At 36.0% G+C, this 23,032-nt stretch overlaps 1 protein-coding gene across 4 annotated transcripts in view; it reads left to right on the forward strand.

The window, feature by feature from the left end:
* STRN3 (striatin 3) overlaps positions 1-23,032 on the forward strand; it is a 103,862-nt gene that overhangs the window by 33,981 nt on the left and 46,849 nt on the right. For all 4 annotated transcript variants that reach the window (XM_043988403.1, XM_043988402.1, XM_043988404.1 and 1 more), the window contains exons 2-3: positions 17,884-17,987; positions 21,973-22,046. In XM_043988403.1, the coding sequence (XP_043844338.1) occupies positions 17,884-17,987; positions 21,973-22,046 (178 nt within the window). The remainder of the gene's footprint in view (positions 1-17,883; positions 17,988-21,972; positions 22,047-23,032) is intronic.

The following is a 23,032-nucleotide window of genomic DNA, read 5'->3' on the forward strand; positions in this document are numbered from 1 at the left end:
TCATTAATAATGGGTTGTGGGGGCAGCTAGGTGGCGCAGTGGATAGAGCACTGGCCCTGGAGTCGGGAGCACCTGAGTTCAAATCCAGCCTCAGACACTTGACACTTGTTAGTTGTGTGACCCTGGGCAAGTTACTTAACCCCAATTGCCTCACCAGAAAAACCCAAAATAACAACAACAAATACCCAAGAAACTAGATCAGTGACAGGCTAGAGAAGAAAGGGAAGAAATTTCAAATAATGGGCTGCAATAGTCTGATCCTATTCAACAGGTGCCCTTTCAGTGACATATTCAACTTCATTTTTTCAGTGGCTGTGATGTTCCATGGCACATACTCATCAAAAGGTACTAAAGAAGTAATTTGAATAGAAAAGGTTTCTTTTTTATATAGGTCAGGCAGTTTGGCTTTATCTTAGCCAAAGGTAGCACTGGCACTGTAGGTGCTCTTGATTGGGTGGGGTTCACTTCACAACCGTTGGTTTCTGGCTCTGAAGGATTGCACTGGCCTGGCAGAGACTAGTCATGCTGAGATCTTTATGTTATTTATTCTTGTGGATGATGTCTTGTGGACCCTGTTGGGTATGGCCTCAACACTTTTTAGATGGGTAGTCCTTTTATAGCAGGTGGCAGGTTTCCTCTGACCTGCTCCTTTCAACATCACCATGATGGCCTTGCCAAGTACTCAGTGCTAGCTCAATGCCCACAGTCTTCCTTTGGACCAGCCTGTTGCAACAGAATGAGTTCTGGGCCTTAAGGTTGTCGGATCTAGTGCTATATATCTGCTTGTTATGCTAGATGAGGAAGCTGGAGCAATCGGGAAGTATCATCCATTGCAGCTGGGCCAACATGGCCTCAACCTAGATGCATTATACCAAAATGAGGTTCCTAAATGGAATTTCAGATCATTACATTAATTTGAATTTTAGTTTTGCTAGATAAGTTTACTGTTATTTACATTTGACTCAAGTGAAGCAGTAAGATTAACTTATTTTAGTTGTATTTTCCTCTACTCTGAAATCCTGATAAAAAATGAGAGGGTAGGAAATAATTATTAGTAATCTATATCTTGGGGGAACCATTATCCTCTCCTTTTCTAGTCCTTAACCCCCACCCCCCCAAATATGAGTTCCCCTTGAAAGTAAAATGGGTCTGGGTGGAGCCCTGCCCAAGCTCCCAAAGGAGTTTTAGGTGGAGATAGATCCTTTTGTCTAGATAGCTGAAGGACTTTACTGATGAATGAATGAATATGGAAATTATTTTGGGTGAGGGGGTCCACATTCCTTCTCTGATGTCATCTAAGTCACCTATCCCTGGACTTTATTTTATTACAACCCATCTCCAATTGTGTCAGCTAGTTAGATTTGATTATTGTTAACCAATTATATTTGATTGCTATGTGATGGACCTCCTACAGTTGGAAGGGTATATGAACTGTGATCCCACCATCATTAAGGGTCTTTGGTCTGAGTAAGATTACCAAATGACCATCCTTTTATTAATAATCTGCCAGCCTATTAATAAAATTATTAAGTTACCCAGAAACTATGTGTGACAATGAAAACTTGCAAAGTCTTTGTTCCTAATCAGTAAAATGGGAAAAATAATACTTGCTCTTTCTACTTCATAGAGTTGTGGGGAAAGTGCAAGTATTCTGGGAATTGTTATTATCACTATTTTTGTTTGTTGTTTTTTGGTGAGGCAATTGGGGTTAAGTGACTTGCCCAGGGTCACACAGTTAGTAAGTGTTAAGTGTCTGAGGCTGAATTTGAACTTAGATCCTCCTTAGGACTCCAGGACCAGTGCTCTATACACTGCGCCATCTAGCTGCCCTGGGAATTGTTATTATAAAGAACATAATATTTAAATGCTGGTGAAGGTGATAGTGCACTTCTTGATGTCAGACTATTTTTGTTGGGCAAAAAAACCTAAACACTAATTAGGTCATGAACACCAGAATTCAACTAAATGTATACAAACTAGAGATGTTCTTAAGTAACAAATCTTTTCCCTGGGTTTCTTTTTCATTTTAAAAATTTTCAGTAGGTTTATTAAAAATACTTGGGAAAATTGGTTACTAATTTGGCAGGAAAAAGATTCAGGCCCACATCTCACTATACAAACACTTTAATCACTTTTTACTGAATGATAGACCAAACCATTTTAGATGAAATACTATATTTGTCTCCGTTCTGGAGGAAAATAACTTTTCTATTCAGTAAATAAGAATTCTTAGGAGCAAGGTAGATGTGTTTGACTATATTCAAAATAAACTCTCCCCAACTCCATTCACTTGCCAAAGTGTAAACTCAGGGTGGACATAACATTCCCCTACTCAGCCAACTTCCCTCACTCCCTGTTGTCTACAGGATCAAATATAAAACTTTATATTTGGCTTCTGAAGTCCTTTGTGATCCGCTTTCTTCCTGCCTTTGCAGTCTTCACTCCCCCTTACCTACCCTATGATTCAGCAACACTTGCATTGTTATTCCTCCAATTTCCTGGAGATTACCTCCTATTGAAGCTGTATATTTCTTACTTGGACAATTGCTTGCATATTGTCTTCCCCCATTGAAATGGATGTGAACTCCTAGAAGGTCAGGGTTTGTTTTTGCCTTTCTCTGAATCCCCAGTACTTCGTAGTGCAGCTGGAACTAGATTAAAATTTAATTGGGAAATATTTGACAAAATAAATAAAAATTCTATTGTATTTTTATGTACTGTTGTAACACAGATGCCACAAGAGATTTCCTTATGGTTTAGTGGTCCTGGTACCTATTTGAGTTTGATACTACTCTAGAACACTTCTGGTAGAGATCAGAGTTGATCTTGCCTTTTGAGAAAGCAATTTGTAATTATGCTCAGAAAGTTAAACTATGCATATTCTTTGATGTTCCATTACTAGATCGATACCACAAAGAAATCAAAGGAGAAAAGATCTGTTTGTACAAAAGGTATCTATAGCATACTATATGCTACAGTAGGCAAAAATTGGAAACTAAGGGCTTTCTAGCCTATTGGTGAATAAATGACTAAAGACATTGTGATTTATGAATGTAGTAGAAAAATGTGGGAAATGATTAAATGGAGAATTTCAGAGGAAACTGGCAAGAACTATGAATTGATGGAGAGTGTAGTGAGCAGGTGAACAGTTTATACAAGGATAATAATATTACAGAGAAAAACAACTTTGAAAGAAAGACTAGAACTCATCAGTACAATGATGAGACACATAAGTCCAAAGGAATAAAGATGAAACATTACTCACCTCCTGGATCATGAATTTAAAATTCAGAAAGAGACATATGTTTTTGGACATGGCTAGTGAGAGAAGTTGTTTTCTTAGACACACATACCTACATACTTTTTTAGTTTTAAAAAACTCAATGTGGGGTGGGTTGGGGTGGAGGGATTAGTGAGGAGGGAGAGATTTTAAAATTTGTTACTTGAGAAATAAAAATAAACTTATTTTTAAAATAATAAATAATAACTGGTAAAGGATTTGATATGTGTTGAAATTAATTTAAAAGTAGTTAGCAATTAAATTTATAAGAAATTGTTAAAGATGAGGATTATAACATGTCCTGGAGTTTATAATTTAGTAAATGGGAGATTCACACAGCACTACTATTTATTCCCTTTCCATTTTCTTTAAGTCTCTTTCCTAGCATAGGAAAAACCTTGTTAGAATGATGAGGCCAGAGAGAGTTGGAAAGAGAACCAGGGAATTTTTGAAAGCTTTACTCATGAGTGCCTAAGGCTTGCATTGTCTGCCCTTTATTTCTGCTACAGTTCCTTCCCAGCAATAAAGGGAAGACTACAGTTATAAAAGCATAAACCCATTCTTCTGTGTGTATATGCTGCACCCCTTCCATCTCCTATTTCCTGGGAGGAGTGCTATGTACCCCTTTTTCCTGCACTTTTTTCTTTTCCTTCCCCCACTCTTCCTCAAAGAGCCCAAGACTCTGATATTTTTACCGAGAGTATTTTTCCCTCCCATGCCAACAAACAGCACACTCATTAGAATCTTAATTAATGATTTAAATTCTCCCTCTCCCTCTTCATATATTGTAATGGTTCAATTTTGTTAATTTATCTCTTTCTCTATTCTTAAGTAATCTTTCTGAGAAAAAAAAAACCTTGGACCAAGTGTTCTTGGAAGGTTATGGGCCTGGTCTAACTCAGTTTATTTTCCACCTTGGTGTTCCCTGAGAACCTTTTCATTACTTCCATAGTTTTTTTCAAGGGTAGATTAAAAGTGAATGTGAGGGAATAGCTATAGTTGCTTCCTGTATCTAACTTGGAGGTATATTATGAAATATATTTCTAGAATTATAAATCTTAAGTGGCAGTTTTAGTAGACTACAATAGTTTCTATTTATGATCTTGTCATCTAATTTCATCTAAAACTTACTTTCTGCATCTTTATCATGTGTCCTGCTGACTAAAGAGGTTTGTTGGGAGGATCAATTAAGATAGGTTATGAAAACCCACTTTGCAAATTTTGAATATGTAGATACACTGATTATTTTAAATTTAATTCACTTTTCTGCAAAGTTTGAGACTTAAAATATCTGTGTGACTTTTAAAATACTTTAATGTATTTCCAAAAGTTTGAAATAAGCAGTAACTAGTGAGTAGAGGCATGTTTCACTTTTTAAAAAATAAGTTTTTAAATTGATTTCACTTTAATTTATTAAGAAACTTTGCACGGTTAATATTATTTTGATTCTTCATGAAAGAGAATGTCCTGGGAAGAAAAATTTAGATTCCCATGATATTTAAATTTTTTTTTTCTGAAATTGCACTTGGAAGGTAGTGGATGAACTGAGAGAAAAGTAATGTTGCATAATAATAGTTGACTGATAACAATATGTTGGGTTAGGGCTTAGATAATCTTTGTAAAGCCTTTTCATTGAGTGCTTTTTTTAAAAACTCAATTTTAATGCTAGACAGCTCTTCTTGAAAAAGGGTTAATTTAATAAATATATTTTTAGTAGTCTTTTGAAAGGAGTTACTGAACTCAAACAGAAGAATCCATTGAATTACAGAAAGCAAAGGAACAGATGGATTCTTGACTTTGCAGTCCCAGCAGTTGGTGCAAGCCAAATCAGAGGCATCCAATTTTGTAGAAACAAGTACCTTATAGATAGCATGGTCTTCTGTAGTTGTCAGAGGGAAGCTGTAGAAGAATAATTTACATGACTGCATTTTCTGTTTTCCTTAAGAGATTAAACCCTGGAATTGAAGTATATATAGAACAACCATTCTTGGAGTTATATGTGGGTTTTTTAAACTTTGGGATTAATAATTACATATCTTTAGTAAAGGGGCCAGGTTCAAGCAACTATTTATTTGTACATTCATCTCTAGACTGCTGATGCATTTTTGTATTGCCTTCATTTTGGTCAGTTCTTTCTGAATTGGTATTAAATGGTTATTTAGAAAAATTAGTGGCTCAAATAATTTCACCTAGAGGGAGTTCATTTATTTTTGTAGATGGGAAAATAACATTCTTAGATGGCATTAAAGCAAAAGGTTTTTGTGTTGGTTAGGTCAGTGAATTCAGTTGTTACTCGTCTTGTTTCCTACTGCTCCTTTGCTTTCCTTTTTCCCTCTCCTGCGAAATAGCCTAACTTTGATTATAGACAAGTTAAGACTGTCAATAAACTTCATTAATTCTGCGTATATACTATATATAGTCTCTTTGATAAGCATAAGCAAAAAGACCTTTGTGAAGGTATTTGCAGATATGTGTTAAGGTTTTTTGCATGAGTAGGTGGATAAATTCTACAAAGAACTTGATAAGACCCTCTAGTTTAAGTTAACATATAAACAAATATATTGTGGAAAATATGGCTCAAGATAAAAAACAAATAGACCAGAGGATTGTAGACTATCCATAAACTTCACACATGTATACATGTTTTAAATACTTCAAGAAGAGAGTCAGAAGTCATAGTACATGATGAACACTAAATTATATCACAAAAAATGAAATTACATTTTAGTGGATAGGAAATGACTAGCTTACAGTATAGGAGTGATTTCAGAATTAGCTATCCATGCAGTAAGATAATTGATTTAATGGAGCAAAGATAAAAATCAATATCAAATTAGGAATTTTGGAGTGCAATTGAAACAATTCTAACTCAACTTCTTTAAAAAGCTTAATCATGCAAAACACACATTAACATTCACACAGTGGTCTCTCATGGTTTTCTTTCTTTTTTTCTTTCTTTCTTTTTTTTTTGGTAGGGCAACGAGGGTTAAGTGACTTGCCCAGGGTCACACAGCTAGTAGGTGTCAGTTGTTTGAGGCTGGATTTGAACTCAGGTCCTCATGAATCCAGGGATGGTGCTTTATCCACTGCAACATCTAATTGCTCCCATCATTGTTTTCTTTAGTTTAAGCATTGCATATTACCAATCACATGTGGACATTTAAAGATCCTAGGAACTGCCTTAGCCAGTAAACACTTGATTACCTTGCCAGGGCAAGAGCTATGACCTTAAAGAGCTAGTGTGATTTAGAGTGTAGATTCAATTGTAAATCCTTAGCGGCATGAAGAAGATTTAGATCTGTACCTATGATTTCATGTATAGGGAACTCAGCATGGAGGAATTTTCAGAAAGTTTGATGTGAAACCAATAAATAAGCCAGATCATTCCAAGAGCATTTAAGAGTGAACCTGTAATTGAATAAATGAAGTAGTAATAGGACTAGATCATGTGAACCTAGTGGATGTCCATGCTGCAGGAGACATAATTTGGGGGATATTAAGGGATACATTCCCAAGATATTTGAAAGAAGTACAGATAACAAGTACTATGGGAAAAAATAATAGATGGTACCATTACTGAAAAAAGTTGATCAAGAAAATACAGTTGACTGGTTAGTAACTGCTGACCCCCTAAACTTTTTTATTCCCTATAAAATCTTATCAAAGTTATTTATACATTTTATGGATGACATCTTTGATTATAAATATGAAACAGGTTTTTGCAAGCTAGTATACAGCAGACTAAATTTATAGTTAAAATTGGAAGCTCTAGAGCATATAAGATCCACTGTAGCATTTAAAACAATTATTACAAAAGTAGTCAAGATTTGGTAAACTTGAATTAATGTCAACTTTACCTATTGACTAAGAAGATATCTCCTATACATATATCAAGATGTTATAAGATTCTTGGAGAGATAGAGCAGCAGATATGCCCTTTATTATTAATATAAAACAAGGCATATCATACGTAAATGCATATTCACCTAGGGTGTTCATTTTGCATTATTGGAATATGACTAGGGCAGATTTGAAATGAAAGAGGATTTGCTATATATAGATAGATCATGTAGTCTTCCAAATTTGTGTATGATGCTGATTACGTCAAGCTGCAGAACATTTAGAAAACTTCCAGGGGCAGCACAGTGGATAGAGCACCGACCCTGGATTCAGGAGGACCTGAGTTTCAAATGTGGCCTCAGACACTTGACACTTACTAGCTGTGTGACCCTGGGCAAGTCACTTAACCCCCATTGCCCTGCCAAAAGAAAAGGTTGGACCTATATTCTTCATATAGGAGAAACTGAGTGGATGAAGAATGTTTATTGTCCAGACCTAAAAAAGCACTTGTTGAACAGTCCAGCTCATAGAACTGGTTCATAGTATGTATATGTATCCTGGACTTATACTGCATTTAAACAATGAGTTAATCCAGAGTTGAAGAGAAGGAAACTAGTAGGCAGAATTGCCTTTGGGAAATTCCTTTTTGCTTTCAGTGACCCCAGTTTTCTTTCTGAAACAAAAGTTTTCTTCTTGTGACAGTACATGATTAGAAGTATAGAACCCCACAGTTTCTTTCTTTTCTTTTTTTTTTAATTTATTTTTTGCAAAGCAATGAGGGGTTAAGTGACTTGCCCAGGGTCACTCTAAATCACACTAGCTCTTTAAGGCCGCATCTCCACATATCTATCTACATCTTCATCTTTATTGCAGTAGCCTACCAGGTGAGTCTACATTTCAAGTCTGTTCCCATGCCATCTGTTTAGGTGCCAATGTGATTTTCCTAAAATGCAGTTCCTTGTAACCCATCCCCACCAAACAAAACAAATCCATTCAATAAACTTCAATGGTTTCCTATTTCCTACAGATCAAATACAAAACCCTCTGTTTGGAATTCAAAATTTAAAGTCCTTCATAACCTAGCACTACTCTTCCCAACCCCCTTTCAAGTCATTCTAACTATAACTCACCCATTCAGTGATGTTGCCCTCCTCAAAACACTTCATATCTCAATTCCAAGGCATTTTCTCTGGTTGTCTTCAATGCCTGAAATGCTCTCCCCCACTCATCTCTGCCTTCTGGATTCCTGGATTTTACTTTCAAATCGCAGCTAAAATCCTACCTTCTATAGGAAATCTTTCTCAACCTCTTTTAATTCTAGTGTCTCCCATCTGTTAATTATTTCCCTTTTTTCCTCCATATGGCTTGTTTAAACATATTTGTTTTTTCCCCCATTGGATTGTAAGCTCCTTGAAGACAGAGACTGCCTTTTGCCTCTTTTTAAATTTTTTTAAACCTCAATCCTTAGCATAGTCCCTAATTCATAGTAAGTGCTTAATACATACTTATTGACTGAAATGGAAAAGAAGATTGTCTGTCATGACCATGTATTGATGAGGCCTACTGATTAGTTCATTCTGGGTCTGGGAAGGAAGGCTTAATCTTGCACAGTGTAGGAAGTCAACTTCATTGAATATACTTCCCTAATATGTAAATTACAATAGAAACTACACCTCTTTTATAGATTAACCCAAAGAGGTGTTAAGTGCTCACCCAAACTAGTTAATGGCACAGTCAGTATTCCAAACTGAATTTTCCGATTCCTAAACCAGTACTCTTCTATTCTACACTGTAACATCTCTAAAACCAATCAACTTTTCTCACCATAGCTTACTTCATCTATTAAAAGGAAAATTGAATGCACCTGAAGGGGTAAGGGGGAGCGACAGTGTTGGGCAGTAGAGTCAAACTTAAATAGAAATAAATCCCTGCAGACTGCAATATTTACCTAGAAAACTACAAATGAACATTACATTTTGTTGTTTTTTGATTTGTTTTGTTAAACATTTCTGAATTACATTTTAATCTGATTCAGGCCACTTAAGCCTGGGCAGAGTGTGACATCTTTGGTGTAGAGTAATGGCAGAAGTGCTAAATTTGGAATTCAAAGGCCTACGTTCAAATGCTGCACCAATTACCTCTTAGACTCTGGGAGATTCATTTTACTTGTTTGGGCCTCGGTTAGCCTATTTTTTTTTGTGAGGCAATGGGGGTTAAGTCACTTGCCCAGGGTCACACAGCTAGTAAGTGTCAGGTGTCTGAGGGCGATTTTGAACTCAGGTCCTCCTGAATCCAGGGCCACTACTCTATCCACTGCATCACCTAGCTGCCCCAGCTTAGTCTATTTGTAAAAGGAGGAGGGTGTACTGATTGATCACTCACAACATCCCTTCTGGCTCTCTGACTATGAATGAGCCTCATAATTCTTTCTCTAACACAAAAATCTTAAGTAGGTATCAGGAGAAAAGGAGCGGGGTTTTTTTGTTTGTTTTTTGTTTTTTTGCAGGGCAGTGAGGGTTAAGTGACTTGCCCAGGGTCACACAGCTAGTAAGTGTCAAGTGTCTGAGGTCAGATTTGAACTCAGGTCCTCCTGAATCCAGAGCCAGTGCTTTATCCACTGCACCACCTAGCTGCCCCTAGGAGTGATTTTTAAAAAAAACCAATCTGCCCTGTTATTTAAACTATTGGTACCCCCCTTAACTTCCATTTATATACCCTTGCTTTACAAAGCAGAAACACCTTGGAGGAGCTAGCCCCTTGTTTACAAATGATTACACTGAGATAGTTCTGTGATCAAGATAGAAACATACCATAATCACTGACTCAGTTGATATAACCTTAAAATGACTAGTACTTCCTTGTGGAGTAAATAAATATCTTTCGAGTTAGTAACAGTATTCAAACAAATTGTGAAATGGCAGCTGGTGGTTGCAGTGGCAGCATTGTGTTGGAGATAAAAAGAAAAAAATGAAAACAGTCTTGGTTCCCAAGGAACATTTATTCGTTTAGGGAAACATGTACACAGACAGGTTATTTGGAGTGTCACTAGCATCTGAGTGAATCAGAAAAAATCTGAATATAGAAAGTACTTGTTTTATCTGAGCTTCAATTCAAAGAAATGTAAGGAGGAGTGCAAGGTGGAGGGTCAGAAACCAGAGTATGGAAATGGAATGTCTTGTGGGAGGAACCACAGGAAGGCCAGTTTGGACTTTAGAGTATATGAAAGGGAGTTGTGTGTAATAATATGCCTGTAAATGTAGAGATTGGAGCCAAGTTATGAGGTGTTTTAAATGCCAAACAGAAGAGATCCTAAAGGAATAGAGTCACTAACGCTTGATCAGATACAGGACATCATCATTAAATTGCTGGCAGCTGTGTGGAGAATGGATTAAAGATGGAGACTTGAGAGGAAATCAGGTTATTGCTTCAAATCAGGTGAGAAGTGATGAAATCCTGAACTAGTGAATATATTAGTTTAAGTGGAGAAAAGGTGACAGATTTAAGAGTTGTCCTGGAGAGGTACAGCTAACAAGACTTAGCAACTGATTGAATATGGTGAGGAGTCAAGGAGAATCTGCATGACTAGAAAGATGGTGGTGGTGCCCTCTTTAGAAACAGGGAAGTTCCACTGAGCGGTGGTGGTGTTGGAGGAGGAGATGATGATGAATTCTCTTTTGGACAGGTTGAGTTTGAGATGCCTATCAGACAGCCAATTTGAAATGGTGAGCAGGTTAGTGTTGCAGAACTGGAGCTCAGGAGAGCATGGATGTGTAGATTTGTGAGTCATCTGCTTATGTATGATAATTAAACTTAGAATTCATGATTGTGGTAATACTTACATAGTTTAGCTACATGTTAAGTTTAGTCCCTGAAAGTCTACTTGACTGGGAACCAAAACACTATACACACACATACACACACACACACACACACACACACACACACACACACACACACACACACACACACACACACACCAGCTACTGTGATGGGGAAATGCTTTTTTCCAAACAAATGAACTTATAAATTAGGAACTTAATACAGATATACATAAACTAATGAAAATAAGCCCGAATCTTTATTGACCTCCAGACTTGACACTTTTATTAGCTTTGTGACCCTAGGTGAATCACTTCACTTCTTAGAGTATCAAGTCTTCTCATTTATAAAATGAGCATAATACTTACATAACCTACTCCACTGGGTGTTTATTGTTAATTAGATCATGGATTTAGAGCTATCAGTGTTATTTGAGGACCAAATGAGGTTGTGTGAAGTGTTGCAAATATTAAGATGCTTTCTAAATGTCTGTTATTATTCAGTCAACCAAAGAATGAAGAAAAGAAACAAGTATTTAAATTTGTACTATGTGCTAGGCACTGTGCCAGGTGCTCAGGATACAGAGACAGAAATGAAGTCCCTGACTTTAAGGAGCTTAATTAATTCTTTTGGGAAAATACTAGCTCCATAAATAATGCATATGAAGTATACTTTGGTGGGAAAGAGTGATCAATGGTGTCAAAGGCTGCAGAGAAGCCAAGAAGGAAAGGATAGAGAAAAGGTCATCAGAATTGACAATTAAGAAAGATCATTGGTGATTTTGGAGAGTATATTTTCAGTTTAGTGAAGTATGAGGCTAGACTGCAGTAAGTTTAAGAGAAAGTAAGAAGAGGAGAGTGGATACACTAGAGTGTAAAGGGCTTCTTCAGAAGTTTGAGAAAGAGAGGTAGTTATATGTATTGTATGATAGCTGGAAAGGATAGTAGGGGTTGGCAGAGGGTTGTTTTTTTTCCCAGGTTGAGGGCATCTTGTACGTACATAGATAGCTAGGAAGTAGTTAATAGGGAGAGATTAAAGATGGGGGTGTGTGTGGGGAGGGTGAATTATGAAGACAGCATATTGGAGATGGAAGATCAAAGGACAAGAAATTTACCTTTGCAAGGAAAATGGCCACTTCATTATCAGAGACTAAAGGAAAGGAGAAATATGGTAGCTAAATCTGTACAATGAGGGATGGCTGGTCTGGGTCTTCAGCAAAATGAAGGTTCTGGAAAGAACTCACTAATGGGATGTGGGGAGGCAGCTGAAGCATGGTACTACAGTTGGGAAAATATTTAAAATAGAAACATGGAGAATTTAACATTTTGTGAAAACATAATTTAGCAGCATTGTCTTAATATTGTTTAGTATTCCATCTATTAGCTCATATAGAAAGCTTTTTCCACATATTTAAGAATGCTGCTAACTGCTATATTATTTCAGAAAATTGTTATGAGGTAGTTTACATATAATCCTGATTAGTTTACATATAATCCTGATTATCTTTGACCCTTTGTATTTTCTTGATAGGCAGCTAGATGGTACAGTGAATAGAGTACTGGGCCTGGAGTCAGACATCTTCCTGAGCTCAAATCTGCCCTCAGGCACTTCCTAGCTGTGGGACCCATGGCAAGTCACTTAACTCTGCCTCAGTTTCCTCATCTGTAAAAATGAGCCAGAAAAAGAAATGGCAAACCACTCCAGTATCTCTGCCCAGAAAACCCCAAATAGGGTCATGAAGAGTCAGATACCACTGAAATGACTCAACAGCAACAAATTTTCTTGATAACTTTTTCTCAAAACTTGGTTGGACAGCATATTAACATTTCCTAGTAGAGTGTTCTACACACAAGTATCTGCTCCTGTTCATCCTTGGTTTTTGTGGGGTTTTCTGTGGGGCAATGAAGGTGTAAACAATACACCCACTGGTTGTAGCTGAGGTTTTTTTTTTAATTCTAGCCAAAAGATTGGGTCATAAAAACCTCAAATAACAATTCTTTACAAGGGTTAAGTGACTTGCCCAGGGTCACATAGCTAGTAAGTGTCTGAGGCCTGATTTGAATTCAGTCTTCCTGAATCCAGGGCTGATGCTTTATCCACTGCCCTGCCTAGCTGCTCCTCATCCTTCATTCTTGAAGAGGACCAATGATATCCCGAGGGTAATGTCTTGACTTGCAAGTGAATTGGATTCAAATGAGGTAGAGCTGAGCAAGGCATCAGCCTCACTCTCTTTTCCATAGTCATTGGAGTCCAGTGGTAAGACATAAGTCAAGATGACTGGTAATGGCCAGACACAAGTATTTAAATCTTTGTTGAGAAGATTGTAATGACTGATTGTTGAGAAGATTGTAATTGTAATGACTGATCTTGGCCCCACAGAAAAACTGAGGAAATGCATCTCCCTTCTTTCAGTAGAAAAGTTGGGTATAACAGAGGAAAGTAAGGGTTTCAGTGTCGCATATGCTGTCAGAAGTGTTCACTGTCTATTGGTTTTGCTGCCTGTTCTTGTTATCTATTGGTTTTTAAAGGAAGGCTCATTTGGCAGTGGTGGTGGTAAATCTGTAAATGACTTTTAATGTACAAACAAAGGAATCAATGGAATTTTTTGAAGTTGAGTTGATTTTAATTGCATAGAAGTTTTAAAGACTTCAAACATAAGGTTATAAATTTTAAATAGTTAAATTATCGAATGACTTATTTTTTATAAAATGATCAAGTAGAATTTATCCATCTTTATGATTTCATGCAAGACATTTATTTAGCTGTAATGTAAATTACATTAACACGTCAGGAAACAAAAAAACCCACTGTTTTTGTCATAGGAATCAATGTAGAAAATTAACAGTTTATGACCTCTAGTGGCAAAGAAATGAACTAATTTGTGTTAAGAAATTGGTGTCTTAAATCAATGAAAAGTATTTGAGTCATGCTGTACCTTGAATTAGTCTTGGAGAGCAAACTTACCTGGAAAATTATTTATTTTTAGATTTTTTTCCCCTTAAATGTTTATTTTTTTGTTTTCATGCTACATTTATATTTACCCATAATCATAAATCCATCCCATAAACAATACTAAAGATGGAAAAAAAATAGTTCAACAAAATTAACCAACATGTAACAATATTGTTATTGTTCATTGAATCATTTAGTCACGTCTGATTCTTTTTGACAAAGTTGGCAAACTTTTGGCAAAGTTACTAGAGTGGCTCGGCCATTTCCTTCTCCAGCTCATTTTATAGATGAGACACTGAGTCAGACAGGGTTAAGTGACTTGCCCAGGGTCACACAGCTAAGTGTCAAGTGTCTGAGGTTGGACTTGAACTTAGGTCCTCCTGAATCTAGGGCTGGTGCTTTATCTACTGCACCACCTGGCTGCCCATGGAGATGTCTTCTTAATTCCAGGCTTGGCACTCTTTCTCCTGTACTACCTCTTGCCCTTGTTATTGGTACCTTTTGGTTTTATATCACCTATGTGTAGATAAATGTAAACAATCTTTAGCAGAAGAATTTGGAATCTGGTAGGGGGCTGTAAAGATCTAAAACCTCACCCTTACAAGATATGCCACTGATGCAGGAGTAAAATGAACAGCTGGGTAGATACAAGTTGACTGAAATATAACGGGAATTTGATTAGGTCCCTTGTTCCTGTGTAGATTCAGCGTGAGAGGCAGAAATTATTCTAAGAGTTTTTGTTGATAGTGATAGCTTACTAATGGCTACTAATTAGTACATTAACAATGTGAATAGAAGGATGAGAAAAATAAATTTAACAGCTATGCTTCCCCAATGTGCCCAGCTGGTGAAATAAACCATTTTTCATGGCAATTAAGGGGCAGCTTAGAAAAGGTTGTTTGCCTTTGTAGCTGACATTTGTATAGAGCATTGTAAAGTGATATATAAATGTGAGGTTTTTAACAAGTAAAGTAACCTATGATTCTGTGTCCTCATCTATAAATGGAATTAATACCTGCCTTCTTCATGTCACAGTGTTACGGGGATCAAATGAAATAATAAGCAATACCCTTATCTAAGCAGTATTTTTGCTTCCCTGAAGATCTCAATAGGAATGCCTTTAACATCAGAGTTGGAAGCTGTGGTAGTGCTTTCTGTCCTGTGCTGAATTCCTTCTTGGTCTGTCATGAAAGTGGAAACATCTATTTTTCAGCTGTATTGTGGAATTGCATCTAACTTCACATATCCCCTTTATGGATAGATAGAACTATTTGGATTTGATTTTTTTTTTTTCTTAGTCTGTAGATTTTAGTGTTTACCACTGACTTTTCAGGCGTTTTAATTTTAGCTGCTTATTCCCTCTAAAGTTTTGTAAATGTCCCACTTTGTTGGATCTTTTTATATGGTATTGTATTGATAAAATTTTATTTTTTCTGCAGATATTTTCATGATCTTACTGTTACTCTTATTGAACCAAATCTGTTGACATCTAAAATACTATGTATGTTGGTGGCAGTCTGAAAATAATTACCTCAAATTAAAAATTCCTTCATTTTGTTTATTACACATGAAATTCCCCTTCTCATCAATTGTCCTTATTCCTTAGGAATTTTACATTTTTTATTTAGATTAATAAAATACTATAATTTAACACTTTAGTTGCTTCAGCAGTAGCTGATTTAAGTTTCCAGATGATAGCACTACTACCCAGTATTTGTTTGTTGTAATTGGCTGTGTAGTTTCAGATCTTCTTGTTTAGAAATGTTATAATCCATGTTAAGGACTAACATTCTAGCTAGTCTGTCTAAAATATCTAATAAGTGGTCGCCAATAAATTATAAGCTTTAGCAAGAGTTAGGCTTTTAAGCATTTATTAAGGAGAATAAGAATTTAGTAAAGAGAGAGAAAAGCCCTACATTTATCTATCTTAAAGGGAGAGCACATTTCTAGCTCCGCTCTCCACCAGAGTCCAAAGGAAAGACCCCAGTCAGAGCGCCAGGTTCCTCCTTCTTCCTCCCACTAGCAAACATCACTTCCTGACGCCAAAGAAAAGATCCGTGTTCTTGCCCTCAAAGAACTTCCTTTCATGGCGGAACTTTTCTACAGTAAGTCTCCAGAAGGTGGCGTCATTCCAATCGTTACATCCATAAGATTGTTTAGAACATATACACCTATGATGTCCTCCTATTATTTACATCATACATCTTCTTATTTGTGATTACTGGACTTAGCACAAAGTTAATTTAGTTTTTCACTTTTCTCTTTCCTGTTGTCCTTAAGTTGGAAGAAAGGAAGATAAATCAAATCACAATTATAAATTCACCATTAGTCAGTAAATTTGATTTTTTCAGGAATACCATCTCAGAACAATATATGATTAGTAAAAAGCCATTTTGCTTATTGCTATTATTTGAATTACATGATATCTTCATAGAACTTTAATAACAAGGCTTTTATTCATTGAGAAAACCTGACCTGCCAAATGGGATGGTCAGTTGGACTTGTTTTTGGTGATATAGGGAAAATTTATGGTACTTAGCTCTGGAAAATAGCAATAGTTTAGAAAAAGTGAATGAGTATTGCTGTTCCTCGTTAGTATGCTTTTCTCTAAGTACTAAAAATCTGCCTTATTTCCAAATGATGACTTCTCACATTCCAGAGTCAAAATACTGAGATTATTTTTTCCTGTATCTTCTCTTTTAAAACATTGCTTAGTAGAAAAATTTATAGAGACCACCTTCCTCATTTTACAAATGAGGAAATTGAAGTCCCAGAGAGGTAGAATGATTTCCCCTAATGTTACACAGAGGCAGGATTGGAACCCAGGGCTTCTCAAAATCCAAATTCTTCCATGACTCCAGATCTAATGTTCTTTCCACTGTCTACACAGCATTATTGTCCTTTATGGCTTTTGACACATCTTAGATGATTTATATTATTTTACTAAAACATTTTAACACTTAGAAGTATCACTGCCCTTCATAGTTTTAGGCCAGTGTTCTTTTTTTCTAAAAGGTTTTTTTTTTTTTAATTCTTGGAGGCTCTCATGTGAGAAACTGGACTCATCTGTAGGCCAAGAGTCTCATTATTTAGAAAATTAGCATTCTATGAAATAGTTTCAGTTACAGTAGGAAATTCTACTTTGGGGGGGGTGCGGGGCAGTGAAGGTGAAATGACTTGCCCAAGGTCACACAGCTAGTAAGGGTTAAGTGTCTGAGGTTGGATTTGAACTCAGGTCCTTCTGAATCCAGGCCTGGTGCTTTACAGTAGGTAATTCTAAGCAAAAGAAAGAGAAAACACAATTTAGGTATTAAATTAACAAATGGGACCCTTCAAGTTTTAGCCTCTTAAAATAATTAGGGATCAAAGGAGGCAAATGTTGGGAGTTGTTCAGAGAACAAAGAAGTAGTGAAGTTATGATTGATTGTACTAAGTTGTTCTTTACATTTCCTTATTGAGTAAGGGGGGGAAAGCCAGTGAGTTTTTCTTCTTGTTTAGAGGTTTAGGTGGGAAAGAGTGATTTTGGTGTCATTTGGAATCAGAAACAATAATTGGGAATTGTAGAAAAGCACATTTCATTGTCAAAGTTCAAGGAAAATTTCCTAACAGGCTCCTTCCTGAAGTAATCCCAAAGTCTGTAAACACAAGCTGGAAGATTATTTATTTGGGCTGTCTTGGGGGGATTCTTGCCATCTGTAGATTGGACTAGATGGCCCCTGAAGTCTCTTTCAACTTTGAGATTTTGTGATTCTGTAAAGTTATCAAACTCTAATGAGGCTATCAAATAGCTCAATTTTAGAAATGTATGCTATCTTTTGCTTTTTAGGCATTCAAAAGGAATTTAGTGAAGAATATTAGAGATATACAGGTATTTTAAGAGGATAATTCTTAGCTGTACTATAAAAAACTAAGTTTTATAAACTATTAAGAGTTCAGTATGCTTTATTTAGATATTTTAAACTTCCTAGTAAATACTACTTTTATTTTTCTAGGCTCGAATAGCATTTTTACAAGGAGAAAGGAAAGGTCAAGAAAACTTGAAGAAAGACTTAGTAAGAAGAATAAAAATGTTAGAATATGCATTAAAACAAGAAAGGTATGTATGTTTCATATTCTAATATAATTGAAATATGAATAAGTTTGTTTTTCTTTACTCCATTAAGCAATGTTTGTAAAAGCACTTTGAAAAGTATAAAGTGCAATACAGATATAAAAGGAGTATTTTTTCTTATAGGTGAATAGGAGAAAAAAATCATGTTTAGAATGTCTAAATAGAAACAACACTATAATTTGGGATCTAAGATCTGCACTTTTTTTCTTTTTAAAGAAAGATAGATATACTTACCCACACATTCAGTAGTATATAAGTATAGCCCAGCCAGCATCGTGAATTGGTTCTGAAAAGTTGTGGTATTAGGTGAAGTGATATTATATGGGACAGTTAGTCCCATAGGGAAATTATTTGAAAATGGATAGTCATTTGAATAGTATTATAATACAGTTTTGGAGAAATATTCTACAATATACAAGTGCTTTAAAAATGTTAGGCTTTTATTTACTCCCTTGTCCTTAGGAATAGAATAGTCCCACACTTGTTTTTTTCATTTTCACTTGAATGGAAGTTGCTGGGATATCACTGAATCACAAAATTCCAGAGTTGGAAGAGGGACTTAAGCAGCCATCTTTTCCAGCCCTTATAGGAATTATTCCACAAATGTGTAGTCCGCCTTTGCTTGAAGACCTTCAATGAGGGGAAACAAAATGCATCCTGAAGCAGCCTATCCTACTTTGGGGTAGCTCTTAATGGTTGAGAGATTTTTTTTATGACACCAAGCTTAGATGTTTATCTTTAATAACTCTACCCATTGTACACCTTTTGCTCTTAGTTCTCCTTTCTTGAGCGACTGTAAGAAGTCAGATCCTTTCCCACATGAAAGCCTTTTAATAGTTGTCATCTCCCTTCTCTTCTTGACATTAATATCCCACATTTCCTCAGCCAGTCCTCATATGGCATTGTATATCCTTCACCATTCTGATCGTTCTTCTTGGCACTCTCTAACTTATCATTAGCTTTCTTAAACTGGCATTTGATGCTGGTCTCTCTCAGTACATACCAAGCTGATGTTACCTACACCATTCACTTTTCTGCTCTTCTCCAACCCCCCTCCCCCCTCCAACATGTATTTCCCTCAGACAAAAAGTTTCCACCATTTTGTACTTGTGTAGCTGACTTTTTGAAGACTTTCCATCCCCGTTGGAATTAGGGAGAATTGAATTTAAATTCTTCTCCTGGGCAATAAACCTTTCAGCTTCAATGTCCTTGTTTGTAAAATGAAAGGGTTGTATCCATTGGCCTCTGAAATTCCTTCCGGTTCTAAATCTGTCACCCTGTGATATTTTGAATTTAATCTTTGATTAAGCCCAGTAATTTAACTTGTTAAGATTTCTTTGGATCCTGAGTGTCATCTATCCCTTCTAGCTCTTTCAACTACAAATTTGATGATTGATAAAATTGTTAAATTTTGCCAGCCCAAGTAAAACTCCCTGGAGCTTCCCATTGGAGACTTCTAAATGACACTGAACTTAAATTGATAAATCTTTTTGCTCAGCCACTGATGAATTCTTTTAATTTTCCTGTTGTGTAGCCCACTGTCTCTTCATCTTTTCTATGATAGTAGTATAAGATAGTTTATCAGACACTTGGCTGAAATCTAAGTAACTATGTCTATAACATTTCTCTGTGCTACCAGTTTAGTAATCCTGTCCCAAAAAAGTAAATAATCTAGCACAGAAGAGAGTAACCTTTTTTAATGTTATGGAACTCTTTGAATTCCTTTTCAGAAAAATGTTTAAACACATAAAATAAAATACTTAGTCTCTCAAAGAAAACCACTGAAACTTACTGAAATAAAGATGCAGTTTCCCCCATTAAAATGCACAGATGCCCTAAAATTTGTCCAGACGCTTTAGATTATAAATCCCTGTTATAGTCTGATAGTCTTTTTTTTTAAGTTTTTTTTTCTTCCTGGTTATGTGTGAAAATGATTTTTTAATTTTGTTTTTGGTTTTGCTTGTTTTTGTTTGTTTGTTTGTTTTTTTGTTTTTTTTTTTACAATTTTGAGTTCTAAATTCTCTCCTTTTCTCTCCCTTCCTTGAAAAGGCAAGCAATTTTATGTAGATTAAACCTGTGCAGTCATGCAAAACATTTCCATATTAGCTATTTGGAAAAGAAAACAGACCAAAAAAAGAAAAATCTCATTATGTCTTTTTGGGGTGGGGGGCAGGGCAATGAGGATTAAGTGACTTGCCCAGGGTCACACAGCTAGTACATGTCTGAGGCCAGATTTGAATTCAGATCCTCCTGAATCCAGGGCCAATGCTTTACTCACTGTGCCACCTAGCTGTCCCCCCAAAAAGAAAAATCTCAATTAAAAAATTAGAGTGAAAAAAATGTATCCTTCAGTCTGCATTGAGACTCTATCACTTCTTTCTGAATGTAAAGAATATTTTTTTTAAGAGTCCTTCAGAATTGTTTTGGATCATTGTATTGATAAGAACAGTAGCCAAGTCTTTCACAGTTGATCATCGTTACACCATTGCTAGTACATGATATCCTCCTAGGTCTGCTCAGTTCACTTTGTGTCAGTTCATAAAAGTTTTTCCAGGTTTTTCTGAAACCAGCAGCATAATAGTCTTGATGAAATTGAGCTGGCTTATTGTGATCTTGGCTTATTTTTTTGGTTCCTGGCATATATACTAGATGCTTAATAAATGTTTGACCAGCTGACATCTCTTTAATTTTCATGGAAATGAAGTCAAACTTATTGACCTCTAGTTTGCATATTTTATTCCTCTCCCCTTTTGGGAGAAAATTGATACATTTGCACTTCATCAGTTCTGTGAAACCTTTGTGATTATCCACAGTTTTTCAGATTATCACTGATTGCCTGAGGGTGTAGTTCATCTAGGCCACTGCTTCTTAAACTTTTTGTACTTGCAACACCAGGTATATAGGTATATAAAACAGGCAAACATAACCTTTTACTGTTGCCAGATTTTATGCATCTCCATATAGGGTCACAACCCACAGTTTAAGAAGCTGGGATCTAGGCCACCTGACTTGAATATATAAAAGGCAGCTTTCTTAAAACATTTCCCTCCTTATCTTGGGTATCAACTCCCTATTTTCTTTTGTGCTTTCTAGGCCAAAGATATTCTTGCCTGGGAATACGACTGCAAAATAAGAAATGAACAGTTGTCATTTCTCCAGTGTAGTTAGAGGACAGTGCATAAGAGCAATTCTGTGTTTCAATCTTGTAGAAGTTGTAAAAGGGAGGGAAGAGGAAGGAAATAAGCATTTTTATAGCACCTACTCAGTGCGAAACACTGTGCTCAGTGCTTTACAAATGTCTCATTTGATCCTCACAACGACTTTGCAAGGTGGCTGCTATTACTATCCTCATTTTACAGTTGAGGAAAAGGAAGCAAAAAACAGGTTATGTGACTTTCCCATGATCACACAGCTACTAAGTGTCTGAGGCTGAATTTGAGCTCCAAACTTCCTGATTCTAGGCCCAGCACATGATGCACTACAGCACCACTTAACTGATGGTTCAGTGGATGGAATGGGGATAAAAAGATGAAAATTATCATGGGAAGTTCAGGATTTTATCAGAAAAAAAGGGTTTTATACATCTTTAAAAGGCCAACAAATTATATGCTCAGAACTTTTATCAGCTTTAAGAGATCAGTCCTAACAAGATTATAGGTAATATTTAGGACGATGAACTTGGAAGGGAGATAAGATGGCATAGTAGAAGATTGCTAGACCTTGAGTAAAAGGACTTAGATTCAAATCTCAGTTATCTGTGTGACCATGATGAAGAAAATCACTTCAACTTTCTCATTTGTAAAATGGGGATTATAATAGTTAAACAAAATCACAGGGTTTTTCTTGGGAGAATGTATTGTAAATCTTAAAGGGCTACATAGTTGTGAGTAATAGTTAATTAAGCACCTATTTGAGGGCATAGAATGTTTTGATGAGTTTTTGTTTTCACTGCTTTATTCTTATTTTTCAGGGCAAAATACCACAAATTAAAATATGGCACAGAATTGAATCAAGGTGACTTGAAAATGCCAACTTTTGAATCAGGTAAATATATCTGTACATGCACATACACACATATAACTGCATATATATGTGTATGTGTATGTGTATAGATAGATAGATAGATATAGATATATAATATACAAAACTGCATATGCACGTTCCCTGTCCCCTCCTTCCCTTTTTATAATTAAAAAAAATAAAGCTAACTTTTAGCTAACATATTTGGTACCTGTATTTTGCTTTGGTATGGTTTAAATTTAATGATTGAGTCTTTTTCTTTTCTTGTGGAAATGCAATGAAATTGAAAAATCGTCAAGTGTCTAAAAGCTAATAGATGGATGAGGGTGTCTTAGTACATTTTGTTTATCCTGTGAATAACCCTAATCCCAAACTATGGAGGAACTTTCATTTTAATTAGAACTGGAAGAGAGCTCTAAATACTTATTATTTTACCACCCATAATTCTGTTCCATCCCCTCACATATTTACTAGTTTACGTTTAGAATATTTGACATCTGGAAAGGTTATGGTGAACTAAATTAACTCTGGGAGGTTGGGAATATGGCTAGATCTGGTACTTTATAAGATTTGGAAGAGACTGTACACATCTGTTAGGCCCAGATTTCTCATTACCTCTAAGTAACCCATTTACTGACTCTGAATTCAGCTTAGGAGGAAGTGGTTTAAGTTTGGCACCCAATTTCTGGTGTGGCAGGAGAGATTCCAAAATAAATAGAATCACATCCATATATTATAGAAGAGAAGCAGTGTGATATAGCAATAGAAAGCAGTAGACTTGAAGTCACTAGGTTCAAGTGTCACCTGTTCTACTTATCTTTGTAATGATGTATGAATCATTTAACCTTTCTAACCTTCAGTTAACCCTCCTTCCCCCAACATTTTTCTTTTTTTTTCTCTTTGAAATATCCATGCTATCCCATGGATCAAATTATTATATTGCAATATGTATGCCTTAATGTTAATTCATATTCAGTATGTAGTCACTGAATTTTTTTAGTCTATATTTT

This window comes from Dromiciops gliroides, chromosome 2, assembly GCF_019393635.1.
Source record: "Dromiciops gliroides isolate mDroGli1 chromosome 2, mDroGli1.pri, whole genome shotgun sequence".
Classification (NCBI taxonomy): domain Eukaryota; kingdom Metazoa; phylum Chordata; class Mammalia; order Microbiotheria; family Microbiotheriidae; genus Dromiciops; species Dromiciops gliroides.